At 42.7% G+C, this 18,810-nt stretch overlaps 1 protein-coding gene across 1 annotated transcript in view; it reads left to right on the top strand.

Moving 5' to 3' along the window:
* The window catches only part of CMTR1 (cap methyltransferase 1), a 24,809-nt gene extending 6,404 nt beyond the window's left edge, over positions 1-18,405 (top strand). The window contains exons 6-23 of the mRNA XM_062490318.1: positions 969-1,063; positions 1,177-1,249; positions 1,447-1,645; positions 4,066-4,184; positions 4,446-4,542; positions 5,771-5,903; positions 6,842-7,021; positions 7,430-7,486; positions 8,441-8,498; positions 9,148-9,216; positions 9,354-9,485; positions 9,981-10,103; positions 10,804-10,895; positions 11,436-11,504; positions 12,921-12,968; positions 13,555-13,667; positions 14,206-14,314; positions 16,044-18,405. Coding sequence (XP_062346302.1) covers positions 969-1,063; positions 1,177-1,249; positions 1,447-1,645; positions 4,066-4,184; positions 4,446-4,542; positions 5,771-5,903; positions 6,842-7,021; positions 7,430-7,486; positions 8,441-8,498; positions 9,148-9,216; positions 9,354-9,485; positions 9,981-10,103; positions 10,804-10,895; positions 11,436-11,504; positions 12,921-12,968; positions 13,555-13,667; positions 14,206-14,314; positions 16,044-16,176 — 1,899 coding nt within the window. The 3' untranslated portion in view covers positions 16,177-18,405. The remainder of the gene's footprint in view (positions 1-968; positions 1,064-1,176; positions 1,250-1,446; positions 1,646-4,065; positions 4,185-4,445; positions 4,543-5,770; positions 5,904-6,841; positions 7,022-7,429; positions 7,487-8,440; positions 8,499-9,147; positions 9,217-9,353; positions 9,486-9,980; positions 10,104-10,803; positions 10,896-11,435; positions 11,505-12,920; positions 12,969-13,554; positions 13,668-14,205; positions 14,315-16,043) is intronic.
* The last annotated feature ends 405 nt before the right edge of the window (positions 18,406-18,810 follow it).

Here is an 18,810-nt window from a genome sequence, read left to right on the forward strand (position 1 = left end):
CACCAGCAGGATTGGGGAGAGCATGGGTAGTGTAAAAGTGAAGAAAACTTGCAGGTTGAGATAAAAGCAATTTAATAAGTAAAGCAAAAGCACTCAATGAGAAGAAAGCAAAACAAGGAATTAATTTACTACTTGCCATGGGCAAGCAGTTGTTGTCTCCAGGAGAGCAGGGCTCCCTCAGGTGCAAGGGTTACTTGGGAAGACAAAAACTATAATCTAAATGTCCTCAGCTTCCTCCTTCTCCTAGCTTTATATACTGAGCATGATGGAATATGGTATGGAATATCTGTTTGGACATCTGGGGTCACCTGTCCTAGCTATGTCCCCTCCAAACTCCACAAGAGTGTACTCTCAGCCTACTTGCTGACAGGGTGGTATGAGAAAAGGTCTTAATGCTGTTCAAACGCTGCTCAGAAGTAACAAAAACATCTCCGTGTTATCAACACTGTTTCCATCACAAATCCAAAATGTATCTCAGTGGTAGCTACTATGAAACGAATTAACTCTACCCAGCCAAAATCAGGGAGATGATGGAAAGCAGTCACCCGTCCTTTGACTGAAAGGCATAAGACTTGAATAAACTAAGGAAATGAGCTCCCCATCTTTTCTTGTCTGTTCAATCTTCTAGATTTTTTTCATGCCCTTGTATACTGCAGTAGAGAGTGTGTGTATATGTGAAAGAAATACATTAGGCTGGGCCTGCTTTTGAGGTGGCTAACCAGATTATCAGGCTCTGGAGCTATCAGTAGAGAATTTGTCAGTGTTATTAAATTTGCTTAAGAGCTGAGGTGGCTTAGCAGAAGAGTAAATATCATTATGAGAAAGAAAAACATTTTGTATTGGTGAACCAAATCCTGCATGGAGTTTGCTGTCTAAGGAGAGAGAAGCAAGAAAATAGGAAATGCTGATGCCTACCTATTCATCCAGCCTGTGCCGGGTCCAGCTGAGCTTTGTTTCTGTTTGTGCAGAGTGTATTTGATGAGCTGGATGGAGAAGAAATGCGTCGAGCCCGAACAAGGTCTAACCCCTATGAGATGATCCGTGGAGCTTTCTTTCTGAACAGGTTTGTAGAATGTCTGGTAGTGTAGGTATTCCACATTCTTTCCCATGTATGTCCATTTTCAGCTGTGGGAGCCAAGGATGAAACTTAATGAGGCCCTATTTATGTGTTCACAGGGCTGCAATGAAGATGGCAAATATGGACCATGTCTTTGACTACATGTTTACAAACCCTAAAGATTGCCAAGGGGTGAGTGCCTCTAACTTTCAAACAGCAGTGCTTTCTCAGAGAATGTGGAAGGTGGGAAGAACAAAGAATCTTTAGGATATTAGCTGGGAAAACAGGTCCTTGAAAGATTCCTCTGAGCAATGTAGTTTGTAGTATATGTGGATTAACTGATGGGAGCTGTTACGGGTCAGTAGAATTTCCTCAGTTTCCTTTTGCAGGTGCCTTTGATAAAGGAGTATGATGCAGAGCTGCTCTACTTTGCTGATGTGTGTGCTGGTCCTGGAGGCTTCTCTGAATATGTCTTGTGGAGGCGGAAGTGGCATGCGAAAGGATTTGGCATGACCTTGAAAGGACCAAATGATTTTAAACTGGAGGACTTCTATTCTGCTTCCAGTGAGCTCTTTGAACCTTATTATGGTATGTAGTGTACCCCTGAATGTTACCTGATGTTTTTGCTTATGCTGCAGCCTCTGTATTAGTGCCAGGGCTGGTATTGATACCAGCAGGGGGATCTAGAAGAAGCCTAGGGAAGCATTTGGCAAGGTAGAAGGGGGCTGTCATTGGAGGAAAGGGTTGAGATTGGTGAGCTTGCATATCAAGTAATTTCTCTGACAAGTAATTGTCGTTTTTTCAAGTAATTTGCATTTATTACCAGTCTGGCCTGGGAATATATTTCATTTTAGCGACTGATATTTGAGTACTTTGCTTATCTGAACATTATAGAGTGCTTAAAGATTGCTTGGCAATGCTTTTGTCTCATCACTGATCTCAGCCTGAAACACAGTGAATGAGATGACATATCACAGAATCATAGAATTGTGTGGATTGGAAGGGACCTTAAAAATCGTCTAGCACCAACTCCCCTGCTGTGAACAGGGACACCTTCCACGAGACCAGATTGCTCAAAGCCCCATCCAAGCTGGCCATGAATTTCTTGTTCATGTCTATTTTAAACATACCCTCTTTCAGTTTAAAGCCATTGTGCATTATTCTGTCAGTATACTCCCTGATAAAAAGTCCCTCCCCATCTTTCCTGTAGCCTGCTTTAGGTACCGGAAGGTGCCTGGACTCCCTAGAGCCTTTTCTCTAGGCTAAACAGCCTCAGTGTTCTCAGTCTGTCCTCCTGGGAGAGGTGCTCCAGCCTCCCAATGTGCCCCAAGATCTATTAGCAGATCCAGAGATAGAAACCTCATTTGCCTGACTGTTGGCATGTTTCTATATCAGACCTTCATAGCTGTGCTCTGATAATTGATTGTAGGCTCTTAGTAAAGATAAATAAAACAGATTTGGGCTAAAGGCTGTATCTGAATCACTGTGAATAAATGAGCTGCTTAATCCAAGGAGGTTTGTTACATTAATATGTTTTACCTTGCTTTGAGACAAACTAAACAGGTGTACACAGAATTTCTGCATCTCATATCATCTCATGCATTATAACTTGTTAATCTTGATGATGTGTTTGAGCTCTCTATCTGCCTTGCCTTTAGGACTAGGAGGGGAAATCCAAAGATTGCTAGTATTTGTGCTTCTTATTTCAGACTCTATAAAAGAAATTGAAGGTGACAGTCTTGTAGAGCAGAGGGTTTGCTTTTCCATTGTTGTACCTTGTGTGGTTTTTATTTTCGCTCCACCACTGACTCTTGTTGGCTGCCACTCTTGACACCTGACTATGAGCTCCTAGAGAATGGTTAGTAGCACTTAAGGATTACATCTTAGTTAAAGTGAAGGTTCATGGCAAGGGCAGCAAGGCAGATAAACACTTTGTTCTAATGGTTGCAGTGTTTGGTTCTTCATGGTTCACAGCAAACTGGTGTTACCTAGAGGAGGAGATACCTGGAGAAATTAATAGCCCAATGATTTTGATTTATTTTCTTGATCCCTTTCTGTTATGCTGTGAAGTCTAGCTAGGTGTGTACTGACTATTCCACTGATGGGAAGGAAGTAGCCTGCCGTGATATTTCTGCTGTGAAGAATGGTAACACATTCCAGTGTCACTTCACTTATTGACAGAATGGTTGGTGAGGAGTTTAGTTATCAAAACTGTATCATACATCCTGATCTCTTCTGCTTTCTAGTCCTTCAGTTGAGAATCTGTAGTTGTAGAAGATTTACAGGGACTAATACCTAATATAAGTTCAGGCTTCCTTAAGGCACAACTGGTCAGCTTTGGAATACACCTTAGGCCAGCTTTCTAAAACACCAGCTGGAGGACAACGTAGCTCCCTTTTAGAAGAGCCATATAGGAAAACTATATGAGTATTTGTGCAGAAACCCTACGTCTCTTTCCCTACTTCCTTTACAAACTTGTTCAGGTTTTTTGGGGAGGTTGCTTTTTTCAAAGCCCAAATTACGCTGTGTTTGAAAATAGACTATTATGTTTCTTTGGAATTATTTGAATTCTTAGTAGAAGGTTATAAATGCACAATATAAAGAATTTTGCCTTGTCTGTAATAACATATTTTTAACAGGTGACCTGTGCAGTGAGGCTGAATCTTACATTTTCAGTAGGTTCAGCTATGTGCCATTCCTGCTTGGATGAGAATATTACGTTGTCATATAGTTTTCCTTTGTCTTTTGCTGAGGCTGATATACAGCTCATAATTTGAACATGGTTATTGTATGGTCTTGTTTCAGCCCAACCACTCAACCTGAATAACTTTTCTGAATTAAAAGGCCTCTTCAGTGATGAACAAGGGACTTTGTTAATGGTTATTTGCCTATCAAGGTCTTTGTAATTTTTGACTAAATGTTGATTGAATGTAATAGATCATCTGCATGTACTGATCTTTTTGTTTGTACTTGCAAATGTGTTATTGAGTGTCTCCTTTTTTTCTTAGGAGAGGGCGGGATTGATGGAGATGGAGACATCACTCGATCAGAGAACATTACTGCTTTCCAGAATTTTGTTTTGGACAATACTGATCACAAGGGAGTGCATTTCTTAATGGCAGATGGGGTTGGTTCATTTCTTTTTCTTCCTGCACTAAAAAAAAAGCCTGACAAAACTGACACCTTGGTCTGCATACGATAGGGTGTTTGACATGTGTCTGTAGCTAGAATGTGAAATTCTACAAGTCTTGCCATTAAAATTCCTGGCGTTGATTGTTTTACCTTAAAGAAACAAAAATGATCACGATTCCATGATTTCATTCCTCAGAATCCTTTACTTGACCAACAGATTTGTGGAGACACTAATCACATGCTATGCACTTTGCAGGGTTTCTCCGTGGAGGGTCAGGAGAATCTGCAAGAGATCCTAAGCAAACAACTCATGCTTTGCCAGTTCCTTACAGCACTGTCCATTGTCCGGACAGGTATGTTTTGTCCATTAATCCTCCCCTTCTCTAAGGTGTGGGTGGCACTGGGGAATGTTGCTGTACAGTTTTTATTAGTGCCTTCAAGTCTGCTCTGCCGTGAGATGCACAGAATTGAATGTGTTCGTGTAAGTCCTGAGATGGTTTTCACAAAGCTAAGAGATCTGGTCAAAAAAATAAGCTAATCTATGTCTATTTTGCTTTTAATTAAAAGCATGAGCTAAAATGCATTAATTTAAAGCACTTAATTTGTTGGGTTTTGTAGCTGTCTTGGGGTAAAGTCATGCAGTGTGATAACTGGACAGTCAATCTGAGTTTTATGGCACTGACTGGACCAACTTCCTCACTTATCCCAGCTGATTGGAACAGAGTAGTCTTTATCCAGTTCTTCCTTTCTTCTAGCTTCTGAAGGCTTTTCTCCTTTAAATCTGCCATCTTTGTGATAAGAACAAATGATGCCTTACTGTGTCTTAGCTGCATCTCATTGTTGCTAAATGATGGACTTTACATTGTGTCTGATTCTGATGGCTCCTGTCTTCTACTGAGTTTAGTTAGCCTTTGGCACTGATATAGAAAACAAATAGTAACAAAATGATAATTTTTGTCTTGTGCCCTATGTTTAGAAGAACCTGAGGCAATCATCTACTAAGGAGTAGTCTCAAATGTGATGTGATAAAAGGGGCAGCCTTCTTTAAGTCTTTCCTACATGGATAGATGATAGTTCTATAAAAATGCCTGCTTTTTGCTTGGGGGAAATTGGGAATCTTGTTTGAAGGAGAGGGGTAACACAGAGTCTTTTCTCTCTAGATGGCAAGTTGTTCTGTTTAGATAACATCTATTAGTCTTCTCCTCTGGTCTGAGGTTCCTTGTTGCATATATCAAGGCTCCTCTTCCCTGGAGGCTTTGGGATAGCATGCTGCCAGGCTGTAGGGCACAGTCTGGGCCTGGAAGGGAAGGATGGGAGGGAGAGAGAAGGTTTGCTTTTGAGACAGCCTACATACAGATTAGATTCTTGCCAAGGGAATGCTTTTCTCTCTTTGCTGCAGAGACATAGGGAAGATGTTTTATTAAGCCTTGCTGGCCCACTTCATAACTGTGTTCTGGATGCTGTTTAATTGCACAAAATATAGTGTTACTAGTTCTGCAGGAAGTTTGAGGTTCTCAGTATCTTCTTGTTTCCTTATAATCTGTTGGCATCGGTGTACTTCCTTTTTATTTTTTTTCCCAGGAGGACATTTTGTCTGCAAAACCTTTGACCTGTTTACTCCATTCAGTGTGGGTCTTGTTTATCTGCTGTACTGCTGCTTTGAGAGAGTTTGCATCTTTAAACCTGTGACAAGCCGCCCTGCTAACTCGGAGAGGTGAGATGCTTGAGCATGAGGGTCTACTAAAGAAAACAATCCTCTAAATACAGTGATAGATGGATTTGGATAAGCCTGGTGGAAGTTTTGTGACCTGCCTCAATTAGTAGCTGTCTTGGAGGAGGAAACGTTTCAGATGTTTGACAAATTACGGACAAAGTAAAGATTATGTTCGCCAAGTTGTCCTTATGGGAAGGAAGCTGTGGAACTGGATATGTAACAAATGTTGTTTTGCTAGGAACAACTATGTTTTCAGTGAAGCCAGAGTATATATGAGAGGTTGGACATGAGCTGGCACTGTGTGCTCACAGTCCAGAAAACCAGTTGTATCCTGGGCTGCAGCCAAAGCAGCGTGGCCAGCAGGATGAGGGAAGAGATTGTGCCCTGCTACTCTGCTCTAGTGAGACCCCACCTGGAGTGCTGCATCCAGCTCTGGGGTCCCCAGCACAGGAAGGACATAGACCTGTTGGAGCAAGTCCAGAGGAGGAACACCAACATAATTTCAACGATGAAGCACGTTTCCTATGAAGAAAGGCTGAGAATTGGGATTGTTCAGCCTGGAAAAGAGAAGACTTAGGGGTGACCTAACTGGGGCCTTCCAGTACTTGAAGGTACTGGATGATCTTTAAGATCCCTACCAACCCGAACCATTCTGTGATATTATCTGTGTTTTCATTGTACCTGTCAAGTTTAGCAGAATTGATTTACTATTTGAGGGAGATCTGTGTGAGGTTTACATAGGGTTGTATTTCCCTGTCTTTCCAGAGCTTAGAAAATGTATGCTGACTCAGTGATAGGTGAATTTGCATCTTTGTAAGGATATCCAGGAGAAAAGAGTTCCTGGGATATGGGAAATTGTCCTTATAATGGAAGTGTGGCAGAAAAGTTGGCTGTGTGAAAGAACTGTGCCCATCTGATGTGTCTGCCTTGCTCTGCAGGTACGTGGTGTGCAAAGGCCTGAAGCCAGGGATTGAGGATGTGCGGAGTTACCTTTTCACAGTGAACATCAGACTCAACCAGCTGCGCAATTCTGACGTGGATGTGAATCTTATTGTCCCACTGAAAGTGATCAAAGACAACCAGGATTTCTACAATTACATTGTCCAATCCAATGAAAAGTGAGTTACTATGGGTGATGAGGACTGCTGGCTGTAGGCAGATTAATTTAGCATGGCTCTCAGGTATAACTTCTGCACTCATGGAAGTACTTGCTGATGCTGCCACACCGCTCTGCTTTTGTTCCCTGAGAGGCTTAGCAGAGCAGGGGGACTCTGTGAGACAGAAATGCTCTATTACTGTTAGTGACTGTTTGGCCTCTGAGTACTGTATAGAAAAGAAAGGACAGTACTGCCTAATTTGTTCCAGTGATCTTCCTGTCAGTTTGAATCATGTTGGCTAAGGTCCCTCATTGCTCTGTGAATCAGACTGGCTTCCCCCTGTTGTCCCAGAACTCTTTCTTGTTTTGAACAGTAGAAAAATGTTGGTGATTGTTTTGCTCTTTGACTAAAACTTTTCTTCTCTTTTAGTCACTGCAAAGTTCAGATAAAGGCACTAGCCAAAATTCGTGCCTTTGTTCAAGACACGTGAGTATATTTCTCTGGCTTTTGGTGAAGACTGAATTAACTTACTATTAATTAATTGTTTTGCCCTTGTTTAATAAGTTGTTGATTTGAGCTGGTACTTGTCTTGGCCTTTGGAGCTAGAAAAGTGAAAAGTGCTTTTAGGTAGCTCAGTTTGTGTCTCTACCTGGGTTATTTGCAGAGATATGTAGGTGGCTGGAGGAGTCTTGAAAATTAATGGTCTATTATCAACCTTGTTGAGGAGCTTCCATGCATTGCATGATTTCTAGTTACCATAAGTGAGCTCGCTTCTTAGTAGGAATGTAACCAAAAAAGTAACTTGCAGCTGGTATGTTCAACAGCTACCATCCAAACTGAGTGTGGTTCATAGTTGTTAATTTTTCCAGGGGCTATTCAAAACATCTGTGTTACAGACCTAGAATTACCTAAAGCTTGACGTTAATTTCTTGCATAAAACTAAAGGCATTGCAATGTTTCCCTGCCATGGCTTTTCTGTTCACATGTTATTCACACATAAATACATGGTAGAAAGTTGAGTGCATATAGTAGGTAGAAATTGTCTTAGAGCTCATTCTAAGCTCTAAGACACTATTTTTTTGTATGGCCTTCAGCAGGTCTCCACTATTATTCTTAAGTATGGCTGTGTACCCAGCTCTTGGAGATTAGCATATGTTTGTACAAATACATAACTTACTGAAAGTATTTATACCAATGGTACTTTCATGAAATGAAGTGATGGCTGATAGTAGTGCAGACCATGAAACAAAGCTAAACACAGGAACTGGAGGGTGAGGAGGGAAGGCAGCATCCTCTTTCATACAATCCTTTGTGGAGCAGTTCATCTTGTGTTGTTCCCAAGCCAGATGCTGAAAGTTCCAAATTTTATAAGACTGGGATATATAATGCTGTAAGATCAAGGAGGTTTCACTGTGTTAACAGTCTGCTGTCTGTCTTTAGAACACTGGTTGAGCCAAGGCAGGCTGAAATCCGAAAGGAGTGTCTCCAGCTATGGGGGGTAAGTAAGGTATCAAGCAGGCAGACTGTGAAGGTGTCCTTGCTGTAGTGAAACAAGAATGGAGCAGCAGTAAAGATAGGACTTTCTAGACAGAGGTTTAATATCTTGTCTTGTGGGAAAGCCAGAAACCATTTCAAGCTGTAATGTAATCAAACAGGATGTCCCTGATTTATTGTGTATGGCTTAACTGAACAGGCTTCTTTGCAATTGAGAATATTTCATTGTACACAGTGAACTCAGCACGTCGATCCCAAGCAGCAGAGCTCACTGAAAGGTCTTGTTTTATGAGTCTGCAGTTTCTGTTTCCTGAGCTTTTGACTTCAGTGGGGCCACAGATATGGCAGTTATTTTTACAGACTGATGGTATGTCTGATGAAAAGATATTTCATTGAAACATGCATGGCATCAAAGGTTTTGACTAAGTCTTTCTGGAGCTGCCAGTTGGTTTCCATGAGATGTGGTATGCCTACATTAAATTTGCAAAACATGTGAGACATTTTATTTGCCACATGACATCTCTTCTTCATCTCGAATCCCAAGAGCAGGAGTTTCAGGGCCAGGATGTTCTGTCATATATTGAAACCAGAAATGCTTCTTTGAATGTGCCAAAGAATAACACTCAGTATCAGTTGTTTGGATTTGTTTTCAGATTCCTGATCAGGCTCGTGTTGCTCCTTCATCTTCAGATCCCAAGTCCAAGTTCTTTGAGCTGATTCAGGTGAGACCTTGCCTAGAGTCCTCTCATACAAATATAACTTCTTTTTCATGTTGGAATTAAGAGATGAAGAAGCTACTCTTGGATTATTGTTTCATGTAGAAGTTGTTTACTTGCCTTTTCCATCCTTTGCTCTTTAGGGCACAGACATTGATACCTTCAGTTACAAACCCACTCCTCTGAATTCCAGCACCCTGGAGAAAATTCGCCAAGTGTTAGATTACCGGTGTATGGTGTCTGGAAGTGAGCAGAAGTTCCTCTTGGGGTTAGGGGTAAGTGCTAAGAACAGTCAGGGAGTTTTGCTGATTCATTTTAATGCTACTACTCTGCCTTGCAGTTTCATCCCATCCTTTCCTGTCCCTAAAGGCCTAAAAGAATCCTCATCAGCGGATGAGACTGCTAGTTATTTATGTTCCTTTCTCCTGATGTCGCTGCTTTTCACACTAATTAACCCTTTTTCTGTAATCTCAGCCTACACAGAGACCTACACTCCTGCTAGTGTCTCTAATTATCTTCACTGTCCTTTTAAAGGTGTTCTATTTCTGCTTCTTTGTGTGGGTGTGAAAAATCACTGGTAGATTAGAATCAGTGTTTTTGTTCCTTTGCTGTAGAGGTTAAGGTGCTTCCTTCCAACTTAGGACAAAGAAACTGCCTGTGATAGCCTAGGACAAAAGGATTCTCTGAGGGTTGCTCTGCAGTTAGAGGTCTCTTCTCCACCCCTGCCCTCAGGAAGTCTTGGCTGAATTTGACTCTGTGTTTATGTACAGAAATCACAGATCTACACCTGGGGTGGTCGCCAGTCAGACCGCTGGACAAAGCTGGATTTGAAAACTGAGCTGCCACGAGATACTCTTCTCTCTGTGGAGATTGTTCATGAGCTGAAAGGAGAGGTAGGAGCCTACTTTCTCTTTTACTATGGTGCTGCAAATACAAAGAGCAGTTTCACCTACTCTGTGTAAGATACTACACAATAAATGTTCCATCCGTGCTGGGTCCAAGGGGTTTTTTTGTATATGATCTTTAGAGTAACTATTTTGGATTATGTTCCTTCTTTCTGTCCAGTGCTAGAAATATGAGCTTTCAACATTGTTTTGAAAACACTGGACCTGATGTGTTGCTGTTCTAAGTGGAGCTGCACGACACTGCCACCGTGCCTTCATGTGTCTGTGGCTCTCTGGGTACATTTCTGCTCAGTAGTGACTGCAGGCTATGGGGAGAAGATCCTTGTGGTGTATTTACAGTGTAAGGTGAAAAATCCCAGCTGCCTGGGTTTCCCTTTCCTCTTGCACCTCAGATGAGGATACTGTAGTGTGCCGGGCTTTGTGATACCTGATAAGATATGGACAGCTGGTTATGGCAGCTGTGGTCTTGCCTTCTCTCCCTCCCCTAAGGCAGAACTGGGTATTTGAGATGCATAAGTTCTTGGAGGATGCTATGTTCCTGTATAATGGGCAGCAGGGAATTTGTGTGCTTCTAATATCTGGAAAGGTGCCTTCTTGCTGGAAGAGATGTCCTGTCAAAAAACAGGCTATAAATCAAAGCTGAAATATCAACAGTCTGAATAATAAATTTCTGTATTGACCTCCTTAGGGGAAAGCCCAGCGAAAAATCAGTGCCATCCACATCCTTGATGCTTTGGTGCTGAATGGCAATGATATTCGAGCGCAGCATTTCAACCAGAGGTATGTAGAGTCTGGAGAAGCTTTTTTCTGTACTTGTGTAGTAGTGACTGGGAAACAGTGTTTAGACAAAAAGCAGAATGCTGAGCTCAGGGAGACAAATGCATTCAGCTGAAATGCTGCTATAAAGATGAACTGTGAATGAAGGTGCTCTGAACTGAAGTACATATAGGCTTTTCCAAGTGTATCTTCTCTGTGTATGAGGGCAGCTCTAGCTTCTTTCTTAGTGTAGGGTGAGCCAGGCGTGGCTGGGGTAAACTGGGAATATAAATGAGCTGAGAGAGAAGGAACGAGCCCCTCTGTTTCCCTCCTCAGGGACATAATGTCTCTGCTAGTCCTGCTAGCCTGATAAATATGTCAGTGTTCAACAGCATGCGGACTTAAAAAGTAACCTATGGAGACTCATTCCTAATGGATAATAGGCAATATCCTGAGTTGGTAATGTCCTGAGTTGTCTAATCACTTACTCTGTTGAAACTGTTACTTGCCTGCTGTGCCAAAAGCCTCGTTAAATTGCTGGGCTCTCCTTCCGTGTTCATTCAGGATTCGGCTGGCGGAGAAGTTTGTCAAAGCTGTTTCTAAACCCAGCCGGCCCGATATGAACCCCATCCGGTGAGTGATGCCTCCTTTCCTCAGCCTCGCTTGCTTTGGTGTCATTCTGTTGGAGGACCTGAAGGGGAGTGAAGTTTCAGGCTGAAATTCATAGTTCTCTTATGTTCTTTGGAAAGAGGCTAAAAACTTTTTATATATTTAAGGTAAATATTGTTAAGTTGTGCCCTCCTTTCACATGTCAAACAGTCACATTTTCATTAGAGGTGGATTGGCTGATTTTGATTCCAAATATGTAGGTCTAGCACACAGCTCAATCATTGCAAAGAATTCTGTCCTTGTCTACCCTGAAGGGTCAGCAGCAGTACAGTGATGCTGACTGTTAGTAAATGCAGGACTGACCAGCATCTGTGAGGACATGGCTTTAGTTACAACCCACAGGAAAGCTCCTGACAAAGGGCTTCAGCTTTGGTTGTCTCCTGGCCTTCCATTTCATTAATTCTACTGCAGTGTAGCATAAGAGCATCACTGTGAAGGCATCAGATATGGACAAAACAGCTTCTCATTCACAAGCTGAACTGCAGTAATATAATGAAAGAATCTGGAGGAAGGGAAAGAGGATCTTTTCCTTAATGGCTTAATGAAAGGTAATGAGTGGAATCTCCACCTAATGACAAACAGTTGTGATAATTGGAGGAGCCCAAAATGCTGTGGAAGGCTGAAGGTGAAGTGAGGAGAGCTGGGGAAAGGGATTGTAGAGAGGGCATTTGCTGCTTTTGTGGAAAGGTGTTAAAGCGTTCTTGCTGTGCTCCTTGAAGCCTGATGCTTGAAGCAGTATGTGGGAAATGAATGGTCTGGGTGTCCAATCAGAGGCAGTGCTTTTTAAACTTACTGATTGCTTTTCTGTGTCTCAAAACAACAAAACCAGTTTGATGTAATGACAGAATGAGGACTCAAAATAATCTTTACTGATTTTTTTTTTTTTTTTTAAAAAGTCCTTTTTACCTCAGGGTAACTAAGAAGTTTTTTGTATCTCTGAGGATAATAATGGAGATAGGATAATTATGACGATCAGGTTGTTTAATTTTACTGTGACGCAGCATGCTGAGGCCAGAACCTGCCTTGGGACTGACCTTGGTCAATTTATCTGATGGGAAAACAAAAGCACCTGACTTTCACTGTTTATACTTTTCTTTATAGTCCACCTGAGGTAAAAATGTGTAGCTTCCTTAGCAGCAGGGATATTTATCTGCTGCTTACAGCAGTCCAGCCATGAGCATGCAAGTGTCAGGTTTTCTCAAGCCAGGATAAACTAGACACTGAATTGTAAGATAGAGGAGAAGGGTGAACCTCAGTTGTGCCTGACTACCTCATGCTGTACAAAATCAACCATTTGGCTGCTCCCTGTAGCTGGGCAGAAAAAAAAAAAAAGCAGAGTTTAAACTTTTTTGAAATAATGTGTTTGTGTTTTCTTCCCAGAGTGAAGGAAGTATACAGATTGGAAGAAATGGACAAGATTTTTGTGAGGTAAGCAATTGGTGCAAATAAAACGTCAGGCCCCAAGGAGATTATCAGTCACTGGTGCACAGGAATGGGAGGGATGTTCTGATCTGTGCTAGTGGAGTCATGGAGAAGGAGCTGTTAGAGTTCGTGGTAGCTGCTGTTCCTGAGGTGCTGCTCACTCAGAGCATCATTCTGTTGCATTCTAATGCCAGTAGATATGGCCAGTGCACTTCATAACAGTTGGAGCAGCAACAGTGTCTGAGTTTGGGTGCAGAAGTATCAGTGGCTTGGCTTCTCAGTGGCTTGAAATGTCAAGAATTCACGCTTGAAATAGGAACCCCATTTGGATTAACTATAGTAGCTCATCACGGATTTTTCACCACAGCACTCAATTTGCAGAATGATCTAGATGGGTCTGACTGGTTCCTCTTGTCTTGTGTGGGAAGGCAAAAGCCCCAGTTCTTCAGGATGTGACTATCTGATCCCATCCTGTGCAGTGCTGTCACGTCTCGCTGTGACACCCTGGAAAAGGGGTGCAGGTGGTACAATGTGTGTGCAAGCACAATAAAAGAAGAAACACTCTCTATCACTGCCTTCTCTCAACATTTAGGTTAGAGATGAAAGTCATCAAGAGTTCAGGGGGAATTCCTCGGCTGTCCTACACTGGCCGAGATGACCGGCACTTTGTGCCCACAGGACTCTACATCGTACGGACTATGAACGGTAGGAAGAGACAGTCCCCACTCCTTCTCAACTTTTCTTTGTCTCTCCAAGTAAGAAGTATTGACCAGGCTTGCTCATCTTGTAACTTGGTAAAAAATAAATGGCAATATTCCAATACCTAGAAATTAAGTGTTTGCATGTAATGAGGGTGGCTTGGATTTGACAGAGGTTTAGGGTTTTATATAGATTTTCCTGTTGTGGGTTGATTAGCTATCGTATGGGTAATTCCATTTATTTACATGACTGATTACCTTCTTTTTTAACAAGATAATAATTTTTCATCAAGATGCTTTCCAAAGTAATAGGACATGGAAATACCCTGTTTCAAATGTCAACTTCTAAATGGGAGAAGGGGTTTTTCTTAGTGAATAGAGAACAACTTGGGAAGCAGGTTGTCTTGGGGGAAGGAAGGAAAAAGGAGTAATGGAAGGATCACAATTATTCTTATAGATTCCTCCTCCCTACTTGCCCTGTATGTGTATTTTTTCTGTTATTTTTTACCCCTTTTTATACCTGATCCCTGTAACCTTTCTGCTAGATCCTTGGACAATGGCATACAGCAAAAACTTCAAGAAGAAATTCTTCTTCAACAAAATGACCAATGTAGCGACGTACAACCTCCTTCCTGAAGCCATTGCACCCTTTCAGTGAGTATGAGCCAGAGCTGAGGCTCTGGACGGGTCTGTGTGGTGTGGGTGTGTGTGCTTGTGTGCCTGGGTGTTTGGAAGGGAGCTCAGCAGTGTTGTGTCCTTGCAGTCATTTGCAGTGCAAGCGCAACTAGTCACCAGCAGGGTGTGCTGCAGGAGCCGGCATCTTCTCGGGCTTTCAGGAAAATGCTGATGTGGAATCACGGATTTTAAAATTAATGGCTATGAATAACAAACATCTCACAACTTTGTTCTGCTCTCTGCAACAGACTACAAGTTACTGAACGTACTGCACTTGGGGGAGTAGAAATTGAGCCCATTAACTGTAGTTTGTTGCATCTCCGTTTTTAACATATTTGGTTGGAAGTTGCTAATTTAAAAGCAAATCCCAGTTCATTTAGCCCAGGCTCTAGAAAAAGCTGTGGGAAGCTGGGAGCTTTTTTTAAAGAGAGTGAGAGAGAAAAACAGTGGCTCCTTGAGAAAGGATGGAGTGGCTTGTCATTGGACAGTCATTAACAGTGTGGTTGCTGAAAACCATCTATATCTACTGAGTACTAGGCTGAGGGCATTACCCAAGTACAGCAAATCCTGAGTTTGATGCCTCAGGGCTCCTGGGTAGAGAAATTCTACACCACCACCATTACCCAAGACTGTGTCTCTGAGTGAGAACTTGATATGCAATAGCACTCCTGATTTTCTCACTTTGAACCTCCTTACCTGTCTTAGAGCAGTGCTTTCAAGAATCCCTATGCTTTCCTTCATGTGTCGAATGGCAGAACAGGCTTAAAAGGAGAGGCACATAATGCTTTTTCCCTGTTTGTCAGGATGGGGTTAGTTCTGCCTATGTACTCTGAAATAGGCCAGCATGAACCTACAGGAATGGCTGAGGAGTTGGAGGGGAGTGCTTGTGTGGGACTCCAGAAGGGATGTTGTGGTTAGTGAGTACTAATATGTCTATAATTAGCCACTGACAGGTGCTCTTGTTGCTGTGCTAGTACTGCTTTGTTAGAACAGAAGCACTAAATAAGCTATGAATATTAAGTGTCAGTAATTGTACAAAACGAAAGGCTGCTGCATTGGCAGTAATTAGCAGCTCTGATTTCATTATGGCTGGGACTGTGTTGATGTAGTAAGGGAGAGCTGTGCTTGATGAATGGAGTGGGAGATGGCATTGTAGGACCAGATCGGCAGCCAAGCAGGGCTCAGTTATTTCACATGAGGGGAAAGAGGGAATGATCCTAGCTGCTTTTGTGCAATGGGAAGTGCTGTTTGTTTGCAAAGCTCCTAGGACAGCTGTTACTGATTATAGTAGGTATGTGGTGAGGGATCAGGTTGCTGCTTCTGGCAGACTTTCTAAATTCTTCATTAAGATCTTTCCATTGCCTGCAATGACAGTTTGATCCTCTGGGAAACTTGGGGGGAGGTAGGGTTTTTCCCTAGTGACCTGACTCCATCCAGCAAATACTGAACTGAGTTTGAGTGAAGCTAGAATTAACGAGTTTGTTTCCATGGAAATCTCTTAGCTTGGCTGTTGCTATACTTTGAGGGCTGTAGAGTTTGTAAGGTGAATGAATGAATGAATGAATGCATGCACCAGTCTTTTCTAAGGCACCTGTTCTGAGTATTTCTGTGTGGTTCCCATAGCAAGGGCAGCTGTCTCTCACTGGGATGGAGGTGTTTTTCTTTCCCTTCCCTGCCAAACTAATCTTGCTTTCCTCTCTGCCCACAGTGTCTGCCATTACAGCCGCCTCTTCTGGGAATGGGGGGAAGGTGTCAAAGTGCACGACTCTCAGAAAAGACAAGATCCAGAGAAGCTATCAAAGGAGACTGTCCTGTCTTTCATCCAAGCACACTACCCCTAACCCTTCTCTCTTGAGGGTGCAGGGAGGGGCCAAGCCTAGCTTGGATTCTTCAGGGACTGATGGGACTGGGAAGGCTCCACAACTTCTATACTGGTATTCTCCAGAGCTGATTTCCTGGAGATGATCGAACCAGACAGTGGTATGAAGAAGGCACAGGATGAGGCTTTACCCTGGTAGTGTATATAAGAGTACAGCCTAGATAGCACCTGGTGCTAGAGTTCCCAAGGTGATTCCTGGAGCCAAGTCCTAATGTCCTTTTGTTCTAACCTACTGCATGCATGAGGCCAAGGGGCTGGCAGCTTTCTTTGCTCCTGTTCAAACATTTAGGAAGGTTTGTGGAGCTCTGTGTGTGCCAGAATTCCCCAGGCTTCCGCTTCTGCAGTGTAGGAAGGAGCAGAGATGTTTTGATGGCAGAGCTGGGCAACAGCACTTTGAGGCAGCCCTTCACTGCTCCTGGCAGATGTCTCCTTGGCCTTGTCAAAGGCTACACTATCCAGTGGAGGGTGGTAAGACTTTGGCAAGCTATGGGCAAAAGTTAGATATTCTTGTCGGTGTCTCCAACACTTCTGTTTATCAAGGCACTCGGCTAGCCACTGGCAATTCTTATGTTATGGTTCCCTGTTGGACAAAGGCCAGTGTAGGGGATGAGTACAGTTCCTGGCACAGATCTGAGATGCTCACACATCTGCCAGCTGGTGTGACAAGGATTTCCCCTCTCCAGATTAGTGACTGATGCCAAGCCAGCAGCCTGGGGCTAATTTGTGAAAATGTGTAATGGTTGGTATACATGCTTCATGGTACTTCTGAGACCAAGGTGCATTGATTCTTGGTATTTGACATTATCACCTAAACGTTCAGGGAGGAAAATAGATGTGAGAGGGAAGACACAGAAAAGCTAGAATGCTGAAGTCTCTGGAAGAAATGATGGGAATGTCTAACTTAGTTGAAAAGACCCAGGGCTTCAGTAGAAAGATATCTTGACTTTAACCATGTAGGTTAATCAGAAGCAATCTTGTCCCCTGACTGTGCCCACCGGAAAGGTTACCAGACTTTCCTTTTTAAATATCAGAGTGGCTTTGAAATCCTCTGTATCTCATTTGGCTCTGAACTGCATCTGAGGTGAAGGCACAAAGCTGGGAAACTCTCAAAGTGGCATTTGTGTCAAGACTTCTCCATGCACTTCTGTGCCAGGCTCAAAGTTGGCTTCTGTTGCATGTTTTACCTTCCCTTCTGGCTTCCATGGCACTTTGCTAAGTCTTCCACATACATCAGAAGTTAATACATAGTTGAATGCTTTTGGACAAGCAGCAAGATAGTCCCCTTTTTTGGTTTTTTTTTTTTTTTTTTTTTTTTGCTTGTTTGTTTGTTCTTGGCTTGTTTTTAAACACAGATTGGCAGTAGGAGAAAAGTGATTTAGGGGTTTGTCTGAACTGTGCCTTAAGGAAAGCTATAGTTCTAGAATCTATAGCAGTTGTTTAGACTGTCTTTTTCTCCACATGCATATGAATGATTTCAACTAGCCTGTGCAATACACAGAAATTTTGACTTAGACACAGGTCTGTTGAAGCAATTGAAGGACTGCAGGCTGTTAATGCGTCCTCTTGGCTGATCTGTAGGTCCTCTCTGCTCTTAAACACTGGTAAAACGTGTATGAAAGAACTACAACAAGAGTTGTGTCACTGGTAGCTTTGTCTTGGCAAAGGCACTTCGATGATGGATGGGGAGGAATCTCTCCCAGTGGTCAATAAAGTACCTCAACCTCTAGTGTCCAGGCCTGTGTACAGTTGGCTTTTTAAAACAACCAGCAGAGTTCTGAGGACCTCTGTGGACTGCCTTGAGGCTGTTCCAGTGCCAGCAATGCATGCTGCTCCCTCTGTCAGGCTCCTTAGTGGAGTGTTGTGTCCTCAGCTCAGAGCTTTGACTCCTGTGAGCTGGCAGACAGAAGAGTGACTAGAAAGTAAACTAGGATCAGTGTAGGCCTTGGAGGGTACAAAAAAACCTGGTCAGTCTGCAGACCAGCTTTTGTGAATGGTTACTTTTTTTACTCAGCTATCTTTAGTTCCTCATTTTAATTTGCTTTTTTTGATGCACTGAACCTTGATTCTGAATCTCCCTTCGAGAAGGTAAGCATGAACCACCAAGCTACTTGCTTCCCTGCTGAGGGATTATGTTGGGAAGGGCGGGTGAGGAAGGTCTTGCTGAAGGGAGTGTTTATGTATGTTAATTGCACAATGTATTGTTATTAGGCTTTGTATAATTTTGTGTTGACTTCTATGCTTTCATGTTCTATTACCAATACAGCCCCTTTAGTTCACAGTGCTTCTTTCCTTTGCTTCCCACAAAATTCAGGCCAGCAGCGTCTGTCAGTGTAGTAACAAGAGAAATGCCAGCAGAGTTAAATTTTCAAGGCAGTCCCTTTTAAAGGTTTTTGTGGCAAGTTTAGAGCACTGGAATGAGAAGGCAGTACAGGGGACAGTCTCTGGCACTCCTGCAGCATGGGTAGGCTCCTGTTCCACTCAAAGGAAGTACATTCTAGGCCACAACAAACCAGTAACCCACTGCTGAGAACTCACTGACTAGGGGGTTAAATGCCTAACCTAGTCTAGACTTACCATGGTGCAATGTATGCCAGGA

Source organism: Cinclus cinclus, chromosome 3 (assembly GCF_963662255.1).
Source record: "Cinclus cinclus chromosome 3, bCinCin1.1, whole genome shotgun sequence".
In the NCBI taxonomy this organism is placed as follows: Eukaryota; Metazoa; Chordata; class Aves; order Passeriformes; family Cinclidae; genus Cinclus; species Cinclus cinclus.